This window comes from Syngnathus scovelli, chromosome 8 (assembly GCF_024217435.2).
Source record: "Syngnathus scovelli strain Florida chromosome 8, RoL_Ssco_1.2, whole genome shotgun sequence".
NCBI classification, from domain to species: domain Eukaryota; kingdom Metazoa; phylum Chordata; class Actinopteri; order Syngnathiformes; family Syngnathidae; genus Syngnathus; species Syngnathus scovelli.
The window spans coordinates 17,601,891-17,620,297 of record NC_090854.1 but is presented as its reverse complement, the minus strand read 5'-3'; the positions used below and the strand labels follow the sequence as shown (position 1 = coordinate 17,620,297).

Sequence of the window (18,407 nt, the reverse complement as noted above, 5' to 3'; positions counted from 1 at the left end):
TTCAAATACATTCTGGAAAGGAAAAAAAATTTGGGGGAAAATTCCAGATGTAAATAGGTTATGGCTCAGCGTTGACAGCTTTGCGCGGCGGCACCTCAGTGCAAACGCAGCGTAGCGAAAAGAAGCCCGTCAGCCAAGCCGAGGCTCCTCTGAGACCGACGCGGGATTCACTTTCAGTCAGTGCTCGACAAAAGCAGCAGCAATGAAGTTGAATGGCTAAAATAACGACAACATAAGGACGCCATCATTTCAAATTTACTGCTAAAAACTGGCCTCCATCTGGCGGCACCCCGACCTGAATTTGTATTTTCAATTCAGAACACGTAAACCTTCGCCACCAACACAAGAGCAATTAAACAACTGTCACAACAGTCATAACGCGTGATTTGTTCTTGAAAAGCACGAACCTGCGGGCGTATGACAATATCAAAGAAAAAACTATGCTTAATTGTTACTCGCCACATAATTCCCTCCATGGCGTGTTCACGTCAAAGGGGAATGATTGAATGTGACACGTGGCTTGCTGTAAAGAATACGCAAACGCCGACCGGTGGGCTTGCCTGAAATGTCATGTCGGGCTAGAAAATGGACTCACCCAAGACATCGCCATCAATTACGCAATTATCAAAGGTCTCGGAAACGGCACTGAAGGAGTTAAGTGCGCTGTGCTGGTTACTACCCACTAAAGTGCATGTTGAGAGAGCGGTAAGGACACACATGGTGATGTTTATTGTCACCAGTGGGGCGTCTCACTTTGAGAAAAAAATCGTTGGAAAGCTTTGCGTGCCGCCGAGCGGCTAGAAAAATCACGTTCGGATTCCTATATGTCGACGCGAGTTGATTTCTGACCCATTTGCACAGCAGGCCGGACGTGCGGAAAATCAACATTGATGTGGAGCCTTGATGAACCCCGCGGCGTTTGTACACACTATAGATTATGAGCGAGCGCTCATTAGAGAAGGAAACAGAGCGGCCATGTTAAGAGGTCATTGGGGTTTGATTGCTCCCATCGCGTACATTGTGAGTCAGCTCGGTCACCTTGGGCTACTCCTGAAAGGGTGTACATCAAAAAAATTATAAAAGGAAAATAGATTTGGAGCTTAAAAGATACACAAGCGGATACAAGATTATGGTTAACAGCCTTGGGAGGTCCAACTGGAAGAAAAATTCTCATCGCACACCACAAGCGAATCAATCAAGATTAGATCGATAATGATAAAACATTCAAATACAAAATAGCCTTTTGACTGATCTGAACAGAATGTTGTGCTCTGTGGCACCAAAGCCCACCAAGAACCTCAACTCTTTAAAACAAAAGAAAATTCTTGCTGGCTGATTTTAGTAGAACATGGCTAGTTTCTGACAAAAAAGAGGAGAAAACAAAACCAAAATGCAGCTTTTTTGCATGCTGTGGCTCATTTACTCTGCATCATCCTTTTCTCATGATCACAACACACTTTTGATTAACTACCACAACAAATATTCTTTAATGAGTATGGCCTACATTTTATTCCCTCAATCTGGTCAAGGCCCCCATCTGTACTTGGTGCTAACCAACTGGATTCCAGATGACAGATCCAAACGTGCACGGCGGTGAACATGTTCACGTAAATGGAGGTTGAAGTCAACTGTTAAGTCTTACGGGGCGGAAAGCAAAATGTGTTCCACTTTAATATTTTATAGAACGCAGCAGTTGGCTTCAATTAGCTAACATCCTTTATAACCTGAAGGGTTTAGCACTCGCTCTTCCTGCGCCGGTACCGAGATATAAACAACAGAAGAAGGCCTTCCTAAGGTTGAACTAAAAAGAAACACAAGCGGCCGCTTTGAAATTTGCATTCCGAGAGTTATAACCTTCACGTTGACCAGGAAAAAGCAACGTTCCCTCTTTGAATCACGGCGCCCCGTTTAACCTGCCAAGCGCTAAGTGGTCGGGCTTGGCCTCCGCTGCCACAGGCAGATGGTGGGATGATTTGCGCAACGGCCACGGAAATAAATCACAATAAAAATCAGGCCCGTGCTATTTGAACCACAACATTGGTGGCGCAATGACAAGTCCAGGCCGTGGAAGCCAAAATTCCACACCCCAAACTCCAAGGCATTGAACATTTATATTGACAGGGCACAAGTTGTCTCCGATATAAAAGTAACGTGGCAAACTTAAACATTGAAGCGTCAATTTATTTTTAAGTATTATTCTAGACAGGTCAGTGGAAGATAAAAGGACAGTATAAGCCACGAGAGGACAGTTAGGGAGCGCTGGGCAGTGGTGTGTGACTAATAATGCTTGCGTAATGTTTTACAACGCTGTAGAACTAATAAGACTACGGGGAGGGGGGGGGTCCTCGGTTTTGGACGGCCGAGTTTTCAACTTTTGCCGTGAGAATTCAAATAGTTGTCCCTTGTCACTTTTCACTGCACGCACAAATGAGTGAAGCGTTGGCTAGTTATTCCGATTCCGATGCATACGTCTCGATAGACGACGCCGTGAGGGAAAAGCGCTCATCTGATAAGGGGGGGGGGGGGGGGGGGGGGGGGGAAAGTAGGCAAGATTATAACCTGTGCTTGTTGGTCACACACAGGCTGCGCCAACGGCACTGCCTGCTAATGAATAATGGAGAAATGCATCTACAAAAATAGATGTGCACTGTCAGAGGGGATCAAGAGGGGAAAATGCGGCGGAGAAATGATCCGGCAACAAATTAAAAAAATAAGAATATAATATAACGTAAGCATACATATGGATTATCATTACAAGTGTATTTTTCTTCCCTTGCCATTCATTGGACGTTCTTTGGCCTACTCGTGGTGGGCCGTCGAAGTCACGGAGACAGAGGACACGCTTAACCATTCAGCCGGAGCAAGTCATTCAACAAAGCGGAGAAAGCTTCCCTTGTTCACTCCACATAAGTGCACACTTATGCGTGTTTGTGTGTATCATTTGCAGCATGATATTAAAGTTGCCGGCTGCCACGAGAAGATTATTGTAAAGTGTTGTGCTTCACTCAGGCGTCTCTTCCCCGTTGAATGGGAGCCCGGGCCATTCAGAAAAATTGTCTGGATCATTCTTCTGTGGTTTTAAAGTGAAACGTTACCCATGGAAAACATGTAGAGAAGCTTGAATTATGTCGAAAAACATCCTTGACAAGTTTATTAGTCGTTGGTGGTAAACCGATGGATTCCAGTATCCATATGAATATCAAAAATGGCAGACAATGATGCTATCGGGGTAAAATAAAATTAGGGAAAATGATGACGAGCCCACACAACGTAGACTTTATAAACGTTTAAAGCGTGGTCTTGGCCGAGAATGCCCCCGTGCGATGCTAAACGCGTTGTTGCTCCGAGTGTGAGCGATCACTTGTGACACATGGACAAACAATGAAGCACGTCCTTGAGGCATTGCCACCGACGGCTTATCCAGCGCAAATTTCATTGAAACGCCATCCATCGGATTAAAAAGCAACTCCTCCTTCATTTGTTTTTGTCTTTTTAAAGTCACGGCAGTAACTGGTGAGAGACGTGTGAGCGCAAGTTTGACGTTTGGGCGCAAGTATTTGCGTTTGTGCAAGTCCCCGCTTTCAAGTGCACGTGTCGTTAGTCAACACCAAAAAAGCTCAAGCGTGTCAAGAAATCTCGTAAAGTCTCATTTACGGGGTGTGAAACGTTTGTGTACGGACTTGTTTGGCAGCAATAAACAAAGTATTTCCAGCGGGAGACGGGAATGTCACCGCATTGCTTTTTGCTAAATGACGCCACGTTGGAGGAACTTTAAATCTAAAACTTGGTTGGCCGACTTGATCTGGGCTTGAGCGCTTATTACAAGCCGGTTGGCATTACATCATCACATTAGGTGCTAAGACGATTCATCCAACAATGGGAATAATTCAAGTTCCAGCAAAAAATATTTGTCGCCACTGGCCGCTGGGAGCAAAATAAATACGTAAAAAGCACATTCATATGCAGACGGGCCGCCAAATTGAGCCAGCTCAGCAGGAGGCCGTGAATGTCTGCCAATAGAGATGATTAGTATCAATTATAAAAGATCTTTACAAGTTATTTATTGATTCCAGGGCTTCTGAAAAACCCTGCAAGTTAAATTCGGAAGTATTTGAGGCAATGTTTGCTCATCTTCAGCTAAGTGCTTTGGCACACATTGGACATTTGCCGACTGCGATGGCGCCCAGAACCAAAAAAAAGATTCTGTCCCAATATTTTTGAAGCTGACAGTGTCGCTAGACAAAAGAAAATCAGAGGCTGCCGAAAGAACTTATCAGATGTCTTGTAATTGCTTTCAAGGAAATCTGATCGGATTGGGGCGATGTCACGAGAGGCGTTGGCGGGCGCTCTGCATCCCGAACGCTCGACGGCACGTCTACGTTTCACGGAACCAGCCGTCCCGCAGATTCTGATCAAGAGTAATGAATCTTGTCGAAACACGATCTTACTTTCTACGCGGTTCGTGTTCACAGGGATGGCGGGTAAATCAATCAGCTCAAGAAATCTTGCTCGCACCCACACAGGCCAAGAGAAATAGAAGCAAAAACGATTTCAAAACAATCTTGTTAGCTTGAATCGTTTCCTGGAAGATTTTTTTTTTTTTTTGAACGGATTTGTAAAGGGTGGATGATTCGGAATTTCTGGTGGCATTCCTTCGCCTTAGGGAAGCAAAGTAGAAGAATCAGCCAAGCGAGGAACTTGAGACTCTTTTGGAAAAGTGGCGTGCATCTTCTACAAGTAGGAGCCTTCAGCCATGTGAACAAACCACAATCGGCCTGCCATCGATTTTACCAACAAGCGGCATATGTTTTTCATACATGGCTCGTTGGACCAAATTTGTCAAACCGCAAGTGGTCCATTATTAGAGTCGCAAGCGGAAATGAGAGCGTAGCGGAGCGAGAGAGAGCATCACTCAGCCTCCCTCCTCTAACTTTGTAATCTTGTTCACGTTTATCACTTCATCGAAACCAGCGTTTATCATCTCAAGTGCTCTGCTTCAAGCAGTCTCTAAAATCAGCAGCCAGCACTCATTTATGACTTGCCACAGTCACAATTTGCAAATTTCGGTGTCACGGGAAATGCTGCTGCAGCAGCAGCAACATGTTTGAAATTCAATGAAAAGGAAGAAAACTCTTTGATCAATCAAAGGAGAGTGTCGATGAATAATATATTTTTTCATCTTGCCAATCGCTGGGCACGTGCGTTCGCGTCCAATTTGATTGCTAATTTGCTTAAAACCCTTGATCGCAACAGTGTCCAATGTTCGGATGGAAGCCCCTAGTGGACGAAAAGATAACTGCACCTCACATGCATATTTTTTATGGATATTATGCAGACAGCTTTCAAATGATAATATGGTCTTTGAGGATGTTCCTCTCTCTCGTAGGGGGTTCTGGAATGGAGCCCCGGCGATTAACGAGGGACTAACGAGAAAGGCGCAGGCTTTGAATCCTGCAAGACAACACTGAGGATTTGTCGCACGCATCGGCAGACCTGCCAACTTGAAAGCAAGTGTCCAAATCTGCAAGGCCAACTAGAGGACAAGAGGGACATGAGGAGGGGGAAAAAAAAAATGGAACAGCACTAGGTCAACTAGAAGAGGAGAAGAAGCAGAGCGCAAAAGACGTGGGGGTGGGGCAACTAGTTGAGGAGGGGGTATGAATCACCCAAAGTGTGCCGTCAGCATCCCCGGCCGGGGCCAGCGGGGAGCGTTAAGTGAGTTGACGTGGGGCGCCCAGTTCCCCCTTCTCATCTCCTCCATTTCTCCTTTTGTCTTTGTCATCCATATGGCAGATTCCACCTCGTCACCCCCGCCCCCCCCCCTGCCCTGCTGCACACTCCATTGAAATGGCCTCTCTCTCTCTCTCGCACTCTCCCACACGCACACACAAACCCACGCTTGCTTGCACAAGCATCCCGCATGAGCCATGTCTTATTTACGGTTCGATTATAGCCGAGCGCCCTGCAGGACGCTGGTGCTCTTCCGCCTGCCTCCCTTTCTCCTTGTGCCCAGATGTTGCTGCAATAATTGCTTGAAAGCCATTTGGGTTGTAAAAAATGTGTGTTTGTTGTTACAGGAAAGCTGCAGCAGCGTGCGCCACCGCAGCGCTGAGCCCAATATGCATAAAAGGACCCCCTGGTGCACAACTATTTATTTTAAACACAGCTGCAATTTTCAAAGTTGACAAACACGCAAACGCACCTCCTATAGTACGGATAGCTGCGGGTGGAAGTCTCCATGCGGTGCATAAGTGAAGAGCAAAAAAAAAAAAAGCTCTCCGGCGAGCGTGCGCACTTTGATGCAACAAGGTCATAAAATGAGTGTGCGGGCGCAACCCCCGGGAGCCGTAACAGCGCTACCAAAAAAAAAGAGCTGAGTAATAGGGCGGCTTGAAAAAAAAAAAAAAAAACACACACACACACACGACAATGGTGCAGCAGCCGCATTCCACCGGAGTATGCAACATCGCTCGGCTGCCGCCAGGATGCGGGAATCCTCGGAGAGGTCCCATCGTCTCCTTGGTAGCGACTGCGGAGTGAAGCCAGACTTCATTTGATGATGAATAAAAAAACATTTTTAAATGCTAGGACATGGTGTTCCACCGAGTCGCTGATCATCACCGATGACGGGCCTTTTATGCAGGTACAGATTGTTCAAGAGTGCCATAACAGGGTGACGATAAAACACAGCACTATCTTTCAAATTGGCAGAAAAATGCACAATTCTCAGAGCTAGGTACCACTTTGAATGATCCATTGTCTTTAGATCATCTGTTCATCATGACACATCCATAAATTGGAAAGCTAATTGGGAAAAAAAAAAAGGAAAACATAAAATAAATGCACAATTTATATCTGTTATGAGTTGTGTTTCCATCTGAAAAACTGCTTGCCTTACAAGACCAGCATGAAGTCATAAAGGAAGACGTTACGTCCTACAGTAGAGTTTGAAGAAAGAGCAAGCGTTTTATCTGCCTCCAATCACAAAACGTGCTTCTACCGCTGCCACAAACGTTGGAAACTCAGTCCAAGTCTGCGATCCAGAGCCAGAGATGAACACGGCACGCAGGCAGCCAGGCAGGCGCTCGCTCGCTCGCTCGCTCACCCAAAACGACCCGATATCCAGGCCTCGCTGGGAGTTGTATGCGGTAATTATGCGGATCTTCATCTTGAATATGTGACAATTCTAAGCGTCAATCCAACATTTCAAGTGAAGAAAGGTACCCCACCCTATAAAAACAACAATGGCTTCAAACTTCACAGTCCCATTGTGACGTTTGTCGCGAAAACATTTGTACACTTTGCGGACTCGCCAACCACCGCAGCGGCTTCTGTATTGCCCGGGGGCGGAACAAATCTGGACCTGTTTTATAGAAACATAGGGATTAAATTAAAATGTTCCCAGTCAGTGAGCACAGTAGACAAATATGCCTCCATAGACGTGCAGCATCTGTCTCGCGCTCTGCTGCCAAAGACCCCGAATAATGGTTAGCGTCGGCCGAGCTAGCGTCTAAGCTAGCGTCCGAGCTAGCGTCCAGAAAAAAAATAAAAACAGTGCCAGGCTATTATAACCCTTATCAAAGTAACAGCATTTCGCTTCATATGAACAACGAACGTGATATCTATAATATTGACGTTTGACGGTGCCCGGCGGAAACCGGTTTTAGCCAGATTTGATGCGAGCCTTCTTCAAGAACTCCTGAGTAATTGCTTTGGCGAGAAAGCCATAGATATGAGAGCACTTTGACCTTGGTATTTGATCGTAAAATTTCTAATCTAATTCTTCACTAACGCAAAGTACAGAGAGGCTTGGCGCCACCTTTGAAGGAACGTTCGCGTCCTCGCAAAACTATCGGGGGGGGTCGTCGGTCAAGGAGGAAACGAACGTACGAGCTGGAAAAACACACATAGCCATAACAGAGACAGAAAAATATAGTCTGTGAAGGAACTGAACCCTAAAATAACATTGGGGGGTGCAAATGCTTTTCCATCGTGGAGGACATTTAGCCAGAAGGCATTGTGGTTAATTGATTTCTATGAGGCTATCTGAGAATGCTGAGGTTTGGCCTCTTTGACCTTAGTCAAAACATGCTAGATGGCAGCTACATTAAAGCTTTCAAACGGGACTGCCGGCATAAACGCGATGAAAGGGACACTGTCCGTCATCGTCGCCACTCATTTTCCTCCATGCCATAGCCGGCTGGATGACCTTGTTAGGCGAAACTGACCTTCGTATTATTTGTACAGGCTGAATTACATTTGTATCGAAGCCTAAACTATCTTCAATGTCATAACCCTCTCAGGAATGAATATTTGTAAACAAACATTGCAGAAATATTTTTGATCTTATGCAAAGAATATCTGATAGGACTTGCTGTAATAAATGAAATAAAAATATAATGACATAAAATAAGTCTAAAAAAAGAAAATGATGATGGAGATGACGAAGATGCATGTACACACACACGCACTACCGGATAGCAAGCAACCTTCACGGGTCGTCGCGGCAGGTGACGGGGTCGGCATACGGCGTCCGACAGGTTGAAGATCTCATCCGCCACGTGCGGCGTGCCACCGAGGCGCACGTTTTATCAAAGCCGGCCGGTGCTACTCTTTGAGTGACAGCAAGTAGCCACGGGCAAGGCTGCGGTAGAGTCGAGTCGCTCTGCAGCTCTGTGCCAGGACTGCTCTTATTCACCATTTTCAGAATCTGGCCGCCGAGAAAATTAAACGACGTCATTATGGCTGATACTGACAGAAACCTGGACGCAGCCATTTTTCTGCTGAAGAACAACAAATAATATTCATCCCCACGCACGCTACTGATGTACCTTCAAAGAATGTTGCATAACCTCGCATAGCAATGGAAGAACAACAACACATCGGCTCGCTCCCACTTTTCCAAGGCAAATTTTTCAAATGCTCATCAAAAAAACGACGTGCTCTCTCCTATCCACATGTAGGAAAATAAAAAAACATTTGGAATTCGCGTTATCCGGCTACAAGCGAATTCCCTGGTAAGCGTTCATCAATCAACATTCATCTGAAATGATTTTCCAATAGCATCTTGGACTGTAGCATCCGTGACTTTGAGTGTGTACGGCTTTAAAAGGCGGGGCCTAATCTGGTGAGTGACATGGGTGTCAGCAAATTAGCCGGTTGTTTACATTACTCACATTGCACTTGATCTTCTTTTCCAAATGTGAAATGATTGTCTTTTATACACCTTTCCTTGCTGAGTGTAGCAATTTTTTTTTTGTTTTTTTGGGGGGGATAGAAATTGCAAAGCTTTGAGACATATTTTACAACCACTGTTTAGAAAATGTATTTAATTCATTCAATAGCTGGTGCCAGTCCTATAATATAACATATAGTGGCTGTCTGCATGCCTGCAAGCAAGTGTGCGTGTGCATGCGTGTGTGTGTGTACACAACACTGACTCTAATGTCACATCTGTGCTGTGATGCTAACGTCACGCGGCATGTGCAATTCGCCCTTTGTCGTAATTTCGCCGATGACTTAAAATAGGTACGGGGCGGGCCCGACGTGGACACTTGGAAGACCGTGTACTTGACTTGTATTTATAGGTTTCGCCCCTTAAGTAAGAGTGATGCATTATGCATAAGCCAGTGCGTCACAAGTAAGACTAACGCATGAATAAGGGCCACAACCTGCGGCTCGCCATAATTTGGTGGCACGGCTGATGGAGCGGCATTGATGTAGCCGCCCCAAGGGAAGCCAAGAAGTCACGCGAGCTGGGGTCACGCGGCATCATTTGCACTAGCCCCTCCAACTCTGGCTTTTGTCCAAATTCATAGCCCAATGTCCAAACGACTCTCATCACAGACGAGAGACAAGTGAGGACCAGAAAGACTTGCCGCACTTCCCCGACAGGAGCAAGGAAGATTGCTTTCGCTCAAGGTTCTCGCTCGCTCGCTCGCTCGCTCGCTCTCTTGCGTGGCCTACTTTGTTAGTCTGATGAAGCGCTCTCAGCAGTTTCAGCGGCAAATGGCATGAAAAAGAGGTCTTATTCCCTTGTGCAACGCAAATGCTGAGAGCGCATGAAAGCCTAAGATGGAGTGGGGCGAATCCACTTGTGTCTTTTTCCTTTCAACTTTGTTACTTTTCACGCTGCACCGACTACAGCCAGCCAAAGTCGTCCGACATTTTTTTCTTCAGACAGTGAAAGTCGGCTTTTCAGGTCTAACTCCAGGGAGACGTGCGGCTAAGTGAGGAAATCCCACCCCCGCCATTCATTTTCTTCATCCACGTGCAATATGGCTTTGCAAATGTTGTGGAGTAGGACTTGGTTGCTTACTTAGCAATGGCGCATCCATCAAGGCTAAAACAAGGACGTCTTGGAGGCAGGGGCCATATGGATGGATGAGAGATCTGTCCACGGGGATGTGGGGGTCTCATCCCGTTGCCTCCGGTTACGTACGACACTTAGATTATAAGAGACTTGCCCTCACGGCCAGCTACGTTAGCTTGGCCTCTTGACTGCCACTGGTCGGATTTGCCAACATACAGCCGAGGCGCCCTCGCGGCCGCATGCAGTGGTGTGTGTGTGTGTGTGGTGGGGTGGGGTGGGGTGGGTCAAAACTCACACGCACACACTCAGCCACGCTCCACTTAAAGCATGTCAGTCACATCAACAAGGTCAGCAAGGTCAGCGGTAAAATTCTTTTGTAAATAATACAGCATATCAGGGCAACTTTGCTTTGAGAAGCTGCATTTTTACTTCATATATAAATATTTGATAACAGATGACTCAGCAAGAAGGAGCAAACTGTACTTGGTTTAATAGTGTTGCGGGCTAACGGCAAGTTCACTGCCACCATACAGTGCTGGGCTCTCCCTTTTGCAAGCCATGGCTCATATCGAGGATGTGTCGGGTCACTCAAATGTCAAGACACCAACACGAGCGGCGTCCCGTCAAATAAAACAACGGTGATGACAAATATTTGGAGAACACGCATTTGAAGCCCCATCCTCGGAACTGTGAGGCTGCCATGCTAACCGCTCGTACCATCCAGCAAAGGTCAGACAGGATTCCCAAAAAATGTACAGGCACATTGACATCTCTAAATCATGAATCTATATCACTTTGTATTCTAATATTGGAGTGTGCAGCCCCCCAAAAAAAACAAAAAACCAGCAAGACAAGCGACTGCATGCTTACAATAACAAATCGCAACCGGGCCAAACGTCATGGGGTGTTTAATCATCCACGGGACCCCCAAAAAGCCTCGCCGCAGCCCGAACGCCCAATATCGGTTTTTCCCTGTCTCTCTCTCTCTAATCTAATCTAATCCAATCCAATCTTGCCAGTGCATCGAAGACATCATCTGACGGCACACTGCGGCGAACACCTGCATTAACACCCCCCCGATGTGTTGCAACAACAACTGCGCGAGAGCTTTCCTCGGTTGACCGAGCACGATGCGGTAGATCGGCAGCCAAGCTGCCAGGCAGCGCTGTCAGGTACAACCGAGGGGACACGACAGCCGCCCCGCGATTTTTTTTGGGTTTGTTTATTTTTGCCACCGTTCCGCCGCCCTCCACAGCCAATGTAATCTTTGCACACGCAGATGCGATCTTAAATAAAGATCGTGCGGTATTGCACAAAGACACCCAAACGAGACGCTATTAGCAGGCGGTTTGGTACTCACAGATCTTCACCGTGGAGGAAAAAAACAAACAGACAGACGTCTGGAAGCCTGCGCGTCGTCCGACGGTGGCGTGGAACGCAGAAGGAGCGAGGAAGCTTGGAATGCTTGTCGGCTGGAGATCGCATGTGCGGTGGCGTTGGAGCTTTGACTGGACGTGCCGCAGCAGTGGCCGCACGACTGAGGAGGCTGCCTGGCTGCCTGGATGGATGCGGGCGGGCAGGCGGGCGGGCGGTTCGGCCTTCTTCTCCGACGCTGTGGCTCCGCGGGTCGGAGAACTCGCTGGATGTTGCGGTGCACTAGCGTCACCAAGTGACGCGGAGTATGCTTTTTTTTTTTTTTTTTTTTTTTTTTACTCCACGGTCTGTTTAACGATGACTCGGTACAAAGGCGTAAATGTGAAAAAGAAAAACTTTATTCTTGTCATGAATACAAAAAAAATGTAAATAAATTTGATGCCATATTCTAATGCATGTAGATGAGTCTGTGCATATCATTATGTGAAAGTGAATTAGTAAAGTCTAATTTTCATTGTATTACTTTTGTCTTTCCTTGACAAACGCATCCTTCACAACAGTCTCATCTCAATCTAAAAGCTGTGGATCTTCTTTTTGCTGTTTATAAGGCCCACTATCCTGTTGCGGATGTGTGTCAGCTGCAACCCGTAGATGAGCGGATTCAAAATTGGAGGAATGAGTAGAAACTCAATGGTCATAAAGTTGTTCAAGTGTTGCGGCACCTCGGTCGAACCGAATCTCATATACAACAAATCCAACAGCACTGTGGCGGTGTAAGTGATGAGGCAGATGGCATGCGGTATGCACGTCTGCTTGAACTTCTTCCACATCTGTGTGGACGAAATGCACATTTTAATCAGATATGCGTAAGACCAGCAAACAAACAGGAAATGAAAAAAATAAAAGGTAACGTTCAACGAGGTGATAATGGTGTGGGATCTGGGTGGCGAGCAAGTGAGGCTGACCACCATCTGGTTGACGCAGTAGAGCCTGTTGATGTGAGAGCCGCACAGCTTTTTACCCAAGATGGACGCCGTGTTCATAAACATACAAAAGAGAGGCATTAACCAGGAGAAAAACACAAAGAGGGACACTCTCTGCCTCGTCATGTAAGATTGATAAACCAGAGGCTGACACAGGGCCACGTACCTGTCGTAAGCCATCAGCGCCAAGATGGAAAATTCGTACGTATTGGACGAGTGTATGACAAACCCCTGCAGCATGCAGCCGGCGTAAGAAATCACATGAGACGACAGGAGGTCCACCAGGAACTTGGGGTAGAAGCCCACCGACCCGTACACGGCATTGATGCATAAGTTACACAGAAAAACATACATGGGCTTGTGGAGCTTCTTGTCAGTAAGGATGACAACAATAATGGTGAAATTACTCAGCAGGATGATGAGGTACCATAGCAGCACAAGCACAAAAAGGATTAGCCGGTGTACAAAGGGGAAATTCAAACCAGAGAGAGTGAGCATTGTGACACTGGAAACATTTTGCATCATAAACAACCTCCAGACAGACGCATCAAATTACCTCATGACACAAATGCAGGTGGGAGACGCGTGGCCGCCCCTCCGAACGAGCGTGCGCACCACCGGCTAGTTAAAGGCTTCGGGAAGAGCACGGCGTGACCTTTGGGACCCGAGCAGACCAATGGGTGCCTGTCACGTCGAAGGATGTAGGCCTTTCGTCAAGCCTTGGACGTGCGCGCAGACTTCAGCGCTCAAGCCAACAGGGACGCGACAATGCCAATCAAATGAAAAAAAAAAAACTGTTGCATGGCCCAATTTGAAACTGCGAGGCCATGCTTAAGAATCGCAGGAAATCGGTCATAATGATGTCACCTGCAAGCCGAGCCGTGATGTCATTTTCAGTCGACAGCTAGAGACAAGATGGCCGCCCCCTGAGATGGATGAAAACAAGTGGATTTTGCCATTTCATTCAAATTCTACAAATGTAATATTTGTCAGAAGAGCTTTTTTGGACTAGTAGGGCCACATAGTATATCAAACAATTTTTGACTTGATATCTTCTTTAATAAATCAGTCCGTCTCCATGTGTTCCTGCCACAACCCCAAAACACCAATGCTTGCTTCATTAAATATGTGAATGCAAGTGTGAATGGTTATTTGTCTCTACCAGGAGTCCTCAAGGGCCCCCGCAATCTTCCTCAAACATAAAAAAAATATTTATTGGTTTCAATCCAATTTAAAAAAAAGTAATGTCAAGATTTTAAAATCAATATTAATAAAGCTGACAAAACAGACAATTGACTTTGTTGAGATACAAGCATGTGACATTAATAGAATAAAAAACAAAAAGTAGGCAACAGTTAGTGTTGTAAAAGGCATTCTCCTGTGATGAACACATTTGAATAATTTAATGACTAATATAAACCAATTTTCTATTAAATTCTACTTTATTGAAATGAACCTGGAAATGACATGATGTGAAAAGGATATTCTGCGTTGGCTCCAAGTGAAATCATAACAAAAGCCTCTTTCCATCCATCCATCCATCCATCCACAGTCTCATCTCGATCTAAAAGCTGCGGATCTTCTTTTTGCTGTGAAAAAGGCCCAAAACCCTATTGCGGATGAGTGTCAGCTGCAGCCCGTAGATGAGCGGATTGAAAATAGGAGGAATGAGTAGAAACTCGATGGCCATAAAGTTGTTCAAGTGTTGCGACACGTCGGTCGAACCGAATCTCATGTACAACAAATCCAACAGTATGGCGGTGGTGTAAATGACCAGGCAGATGACGTGCGGCATGCACGTCTGCTTGAACTTCTTCCACATCTGCGTGGACGAAATGCACATTTTGATCAGATACCCGTAAGACCAACAAACAAACAGGAAATGACAAAAATAAAGCGCAATGTTGAACATGGCGATGACGGTGTGGCCTCTGACTGGCGAGCAAGTGAGGTTGGCCACCATCAGGTTGACGCAGTAGAGCCTGTTGATGTGAGAGCGGCACAGCTTTTTGCCCAAGATGGATGCCGTGTTCATGAAATTAAAAAAGTGAGGCATGAACCAGGCAAAAAACACAAAGAGGGACATTCTCTGCCTCGTCATGTAAGATTGATAAACCAGAGGCCGACACAGAGCCACGTACCTGTCGTAAGCCATCAGCGCTAAAATGGAAAAATCGCAGCAATTCGATGAGTGTATGACAAAACCCTGCAACATGCAGCCGGTGTAAGAAATGACATGAGACGAAAGGAGGTCCACCAGCAACTTGGGGTAGAAGCCCACCGACCCGTACACGGCATTGATGCACAAGTTACACAGAAGAATATACATGGGCTTGTGGAGCTTCCTGTCAGCAAGGATGACAACAATAATGGTGAAATTATTCAGCAGGATGACAAGGTAGCACAGCAACACCAGAGCAAACAGGATTATTCGGTACGCAAATGGGAAATTCAAACCAGAGAGAGTGAGGATTGCGCCAACGGAAACATTTTCCATCATAAACAACCTGGACGCAAGCGCACTCAGTGAGCGCAGGACACACATGCAGCCGGGAGACGCGCGACCGCCCCTCCGAACCAGTGTGGGCGCCGCCGGCTAGTTAAAGGCTTTGAGAAGAGCACGGCGTGACCTTTGGGACCCGAGCCGACCAATGGCTGCCTGTCACGTCGACGCCCCAACAACTCGGCGGATGTTGGCCTTTCGTCAAGCCTTGGATAGAGCGCTCTGACTTCAGCCAACAGGGATGCGACGCTGCCAATCAAATAAAATGATTTTTATTGTGCAATAAAATATTTGGAGTTGAGCTGTTATTTCCAGTGTCACGTAAAGTGTCAGGACGAACTTCAACTCCTGTTCCAAGCGTTTCCCTCTTGTCAGCCTTTTTTTCTTGTTGTACGGTGAACCGAGCCACATCCTGTCATTTTCCCCCTGTTGCCATTTTAAGGCCCCATTCTGAGGTCTTTGAATCGAGTTACCGTGCAGACTTTTTGCTCATTCTGATCCAAGATCTCTGATCATCTGTTTACATGCGATGTAATCAATTCCAATCTGACATTGGATCAGAACAACTCATTTACAGCCACGTGGCATGTGCAGATGGATGTAAATGACGTGATTCATGAAGATTGAGTTCATTCGTCCATTTAATAAAAAATTTAAAATTATAAATTTAAAAAATAGTTGTGATTGTTTAATATCATAAATATAATACAGATAAAGGTACTTTTTTTTTATTAGAAAAGGCTGTTTATGTGATTGATTTGATGTGAGTCAGTCTGTCAAGATCTAGGTCTTTGTTTTTTTTTTTAAGAAAGCAACTCCAAGTGTTTGTGAATTTGTAATTTTATTTTAATTGAACTCCAAGTGCTAAATAACAGGATTTTTTTTATTTAATTTTAATTTTACGAGTTTGCCATATTCGGTTGCTGTTTTTCTTAATTGGTTTTACTTGTTTTGAAAACGGTTAGTCGATTTAATTTCAGTTCTGACGGATATTTATATTGCATGAGTGAGGTTAAACTAAGATCGAAGCTTCTACGATTAAATGTAATTACAATGCAAACACAAACAGAACATGATGAAAACATTTTTCTATTCATAGCTGGTCAACAGGTCATTATTTGTCCCTATCGCTGTCCCTCGAGAACAATTAGTCGCAAAGTGCTCTCGTGGGGCATTCTACAATAACAAACATGTTTTTCAGTTCGACAAATTGTCCAGACGACTCATCAACAAACCTTGATGATGATAAACACAATTCTTGTGCGTGTCACTCGAGGTCGTGCGTTGCGCGCATGCGTGCCACACCACGGAAGCGTTCCATTCACGCATTTGAACAATTGACATAAAAGGATATTTAACAATCCGAATTGGGCATTGATTTACAGCGTGAAATTAGCCATGGCTTAGTGTTGTCTGCAGCGTTCCACGATGACAACCAACAAGAAAATAAGACGCTTTCCCTTTAAAGGCGCTCACTGTCAAACCTTCTAATGGGGCCTCCCAGTTTTGCAATCGGCCCACTGTTACTGCCTTTTTGTTTCTGTGCTTCTTCGACCATGTGACCTGAATATTGAGCGCGGTCCTCTAGTCTCCGACGAGTAGTTCCAATCTTTCAACTGATCATGGCTCACCGTCTATTTGAGGGCAAAGCTCATGCCGCTTCTTATTGGAAGTACAGAGTTTCCCCATCGGATCAGCTGATCCAGCATGTGATTACATTTGTGGAAAAACAGGTAGGCGCTCAAGCGTCAAAATGCGCACACGTTTTTTGGGACGCAAGTAGCCATCAAGAGCAAATGTTCTCGTTAGAAAGGCGGACCCTTGTTGCTGGCCGTGGATGTGGGCTGCGGCTCTGGGCAAGGTACGGTGCTGCTGGCCAAACACTTTGCGTCCGTGGTGGGCACGGACGTGAGCCCCGCCCAGCTGGAGGTGGCTTTGCAGCGCGCTCGAGAGCCAAACGTCACTTATAGGTAACTTGGAGACGATTCAACTCATATTTAAATATGAAAATGACATAACTGTGCAAGCCCATCGTTTTGATGTCAAATGTCACCATTTCTCCCTTGCCTAAAGTCAGTTGGTATTTTTTCTGTGAAATGCAATTATCAGGTAAACAAAGCAATCCCAGGCAAGAACCGGTTCACGACTCCCATTCCTACCAACAACCCTGATGAGAAATGCTGGGATGGATGCCAGCGTCCTGAATGTTAAAGGTGTTTTTTGTGCATGTGTATGGATGGTTGCACCTTCAGACAGTGCGTGGCTGAGGAGCTCCCGTTTGCTGACAGCTCAGTGGACCTCATAACGGCCATGTCCGCCTACCACTGGTTTGACAGACGGCGCTTCTTGGATGAAGCCCACAGGGTCCTGAAGCCTCACGGTTGCCTGGCTTTGCTCAACTACACTCTGGATATGGAACTGGACTATCCGGGCTGCTGCCCGCAGTCCCTCAACCAAGTTTGCAAAGAGGTGAGGTTTTTTTTTGGTAAACGTCAGCCAACAGTTGGGCCTTGCTAAAAGCAACAAGTCCCATCTGTGAATCTTGCGCTTGTAATTTGCTCTTCTTCAGTTCTATGAGGCTTTGCGTCCTTATCGCAGTCCTCATCTCGGTCCAAATTCGATTGACTTGTACCGGGAGGCCTACAATTCCATCCCTTACGCTGACAAAGAGTGGTAAGTGTGCAGCGACCTGGAATAGGCACCGTCTTCTCGCTATCCTGAACGGGAGAAACGACATTGTGGATGATTTTCCGCTGCAGGCGCGAGAACGTATGGGTGAAGACGCCCATGCCGCTCTGCGGCTTCATGGGCTTTGTGGAATCTTTCTCCAGCTATCAGGCTCTAGTGAGGGAAGACCCCCAAAAGGCAGAGAAGCTCTCGCAGGACATTTGCCAAAGGTGATTTTGACAGCTCCTCCTCGCCCGTGGTGACATCGCAGACATGTTTTTAGAAATTCGTTTTTCCCCTACCGACCTCTCTGCAGGTTGATGTCCATCATGAAGGTGACCTCCGCAGAGACACAAGTGGTGGTGGGTGTCAAGTATTTCTACCTGCTGGCAAGCAAAGATGGCCCACGTGACATATAGACAAGGAGAAGCGTGCGCCATTATAACACGTAGCCGTTCAAAAGTGTTTTTATTTTGAGGAATTGTTGGTTATTGTGGCAAATAAATGGCGTACATCCTCATTTGTGGTCTGTGCTAACGTCAACAACTCAAACTCTGTATATTACAAT

General features: G+C 46.0%; 4 protein-coding genes across 5 annotated transcripts in view; 1 reads left to right on the top strand and 3 right to left on the bottom strand.

Annotated features, from left to right (window-relative positions):
- Nucleotides 1-11,933, bottom strand: part of adarb1b (adenosine deaminase RNA specific B1b) — a 42,505-nt gene extending 30,572 nt beyond the window's left edge. The window contains exon 1 of the mRNA XM_049728829.2: nucleotides 11,673-11,933. The gene's annotated coding sequence lies outside the window, so the exon portion shown is untranslated. The remainder of the gene's footprint in view (nucleotides 1-11,672) is intronic.
- A 148-nt stretch (nucleotides 11,934-12,081) lies between these two features.
- LOC125974053 (olfactory receptor 6E1-like) lies at nucleotides 12,082-13,617 on the bottom strand. The gene has a single exon (XM_049728841.1). The coding sequence runs from the start codon at nucleotides 13,192-13,194 to the stop codon at nucleotides 12,259-12,261; it is 936 nt and encodes a 311-aa protein (XP_049584798.1). The 5' UTR covers nucleotides 13,195-13,617; the 3' UTR covers nucleotides 12,082-12,258.
- A 475-nt stretch (nucleotides 13,618-14,092) lies between these two features.
- On the bottom strand, nucleotides 14,093-16,549 carry LOC125974051 (olfactory receptor 2K2-like). 2 transcript variants are annotated; one of them, XM_049728839.2, is made up of 2 exons: nucleotides 16,408-16,549; nucleotides 14,093-15,421 (listed from the first exon to the last, which is right to left on the bottom strand). In XM_049728839.2, the coding sequence occupies exon 2, from the start codon at nucleotides 15,212-15,214 to the stop codon at nucleotides 14,234-14,236; it is 981 nt and encodes a 326-aa protein (XP_049584796.1). In that variant the 5' UTR covers nucleotides 15,215-15,421; nucleotides 16,408-16,549; the 3' UTR covers nucleotides 14,093-14,233. The 2 variants fall into 2 exon arrangements, with proteins under 2 accessions (XP_049584796.1, XP_049584797.1); XM_049728840.2 differs by having other exon boundaries at nucleotides 14,093-15,014; nucleotides 16,408-16,547.
- An 85-nt stretch (nucleotides 16,550-16,634) lies between these two features.
- Nucleotides 16,635-18,359, top strand: LOC125974054 (putative methyltransferase DDB_G0268948). The gene is made up of 6 exons (XM_049728842.2): nucleotides 16,635-16,905; nucleotides 16,982-17,142; nucleotides 17,425-17,641; nucleotides 17,742-17,845; nucleotides 17,932-18,069; nucleotides 18,156-18,359. The coding sequence occupies exons 1-6, from the start codon at nucleotides 16,795-16,797 to the stop codon at nucleotides 18,256-18,258; spliced, it is 834 nt and encodes a 277-aa protein (XP_049584799.1). The 5' UTR covers nucleotides 16,635-16,794; the 3' UTR covers nucleotides 18,259-18,359.
- Nucleotides 18,360-18,407: the final 48 nt, after the last annotated feature.

What these genes read in the sequence shown, in the direction of transcription:
- LOC125974053 (XM_049728841.1), bottom strand. Translation starts at nt 13,194, where the DNA reads ATGATGCAAAATGTTTCCAGTGTCACAATGCTCACTCTCTCTGGTTTG.
- LOC125974051 (XM_049728839.2), bottom strand. Translation starts at nt 15,214, where the DNA reads ATGTGTGTCCTGCGCTCACTGAGTGCGCTTGCGTCCAGGTTGTTTATG.
- LOC125974054 (XM_049728842.2), top strand. Translation starts at nt 16,795, where the DNA reads ATGGCTCACCGTCTATTTGAGGGCAAAGCTCATGCCGCTTCTTATTGG. An exon ending in GAGCCAAACGTCACTTATAG is followed by an intron (nt 17,143 to 17,424) that starts GTAACTTGGAGA and finishes TTGCACCTTCAG; the next exon opens with ACAGTGCGTGGCTGAGGAGC. An exon ending in TCAACCAAGTTTGCAAAGAG is followed by an intron (nt 17,642 to 17,741) that starts GTGAGGTTTTTT and finishes GCTCTTCTTCAG; the next exon opens with TTCTATGAGGCTTTGCGTCC.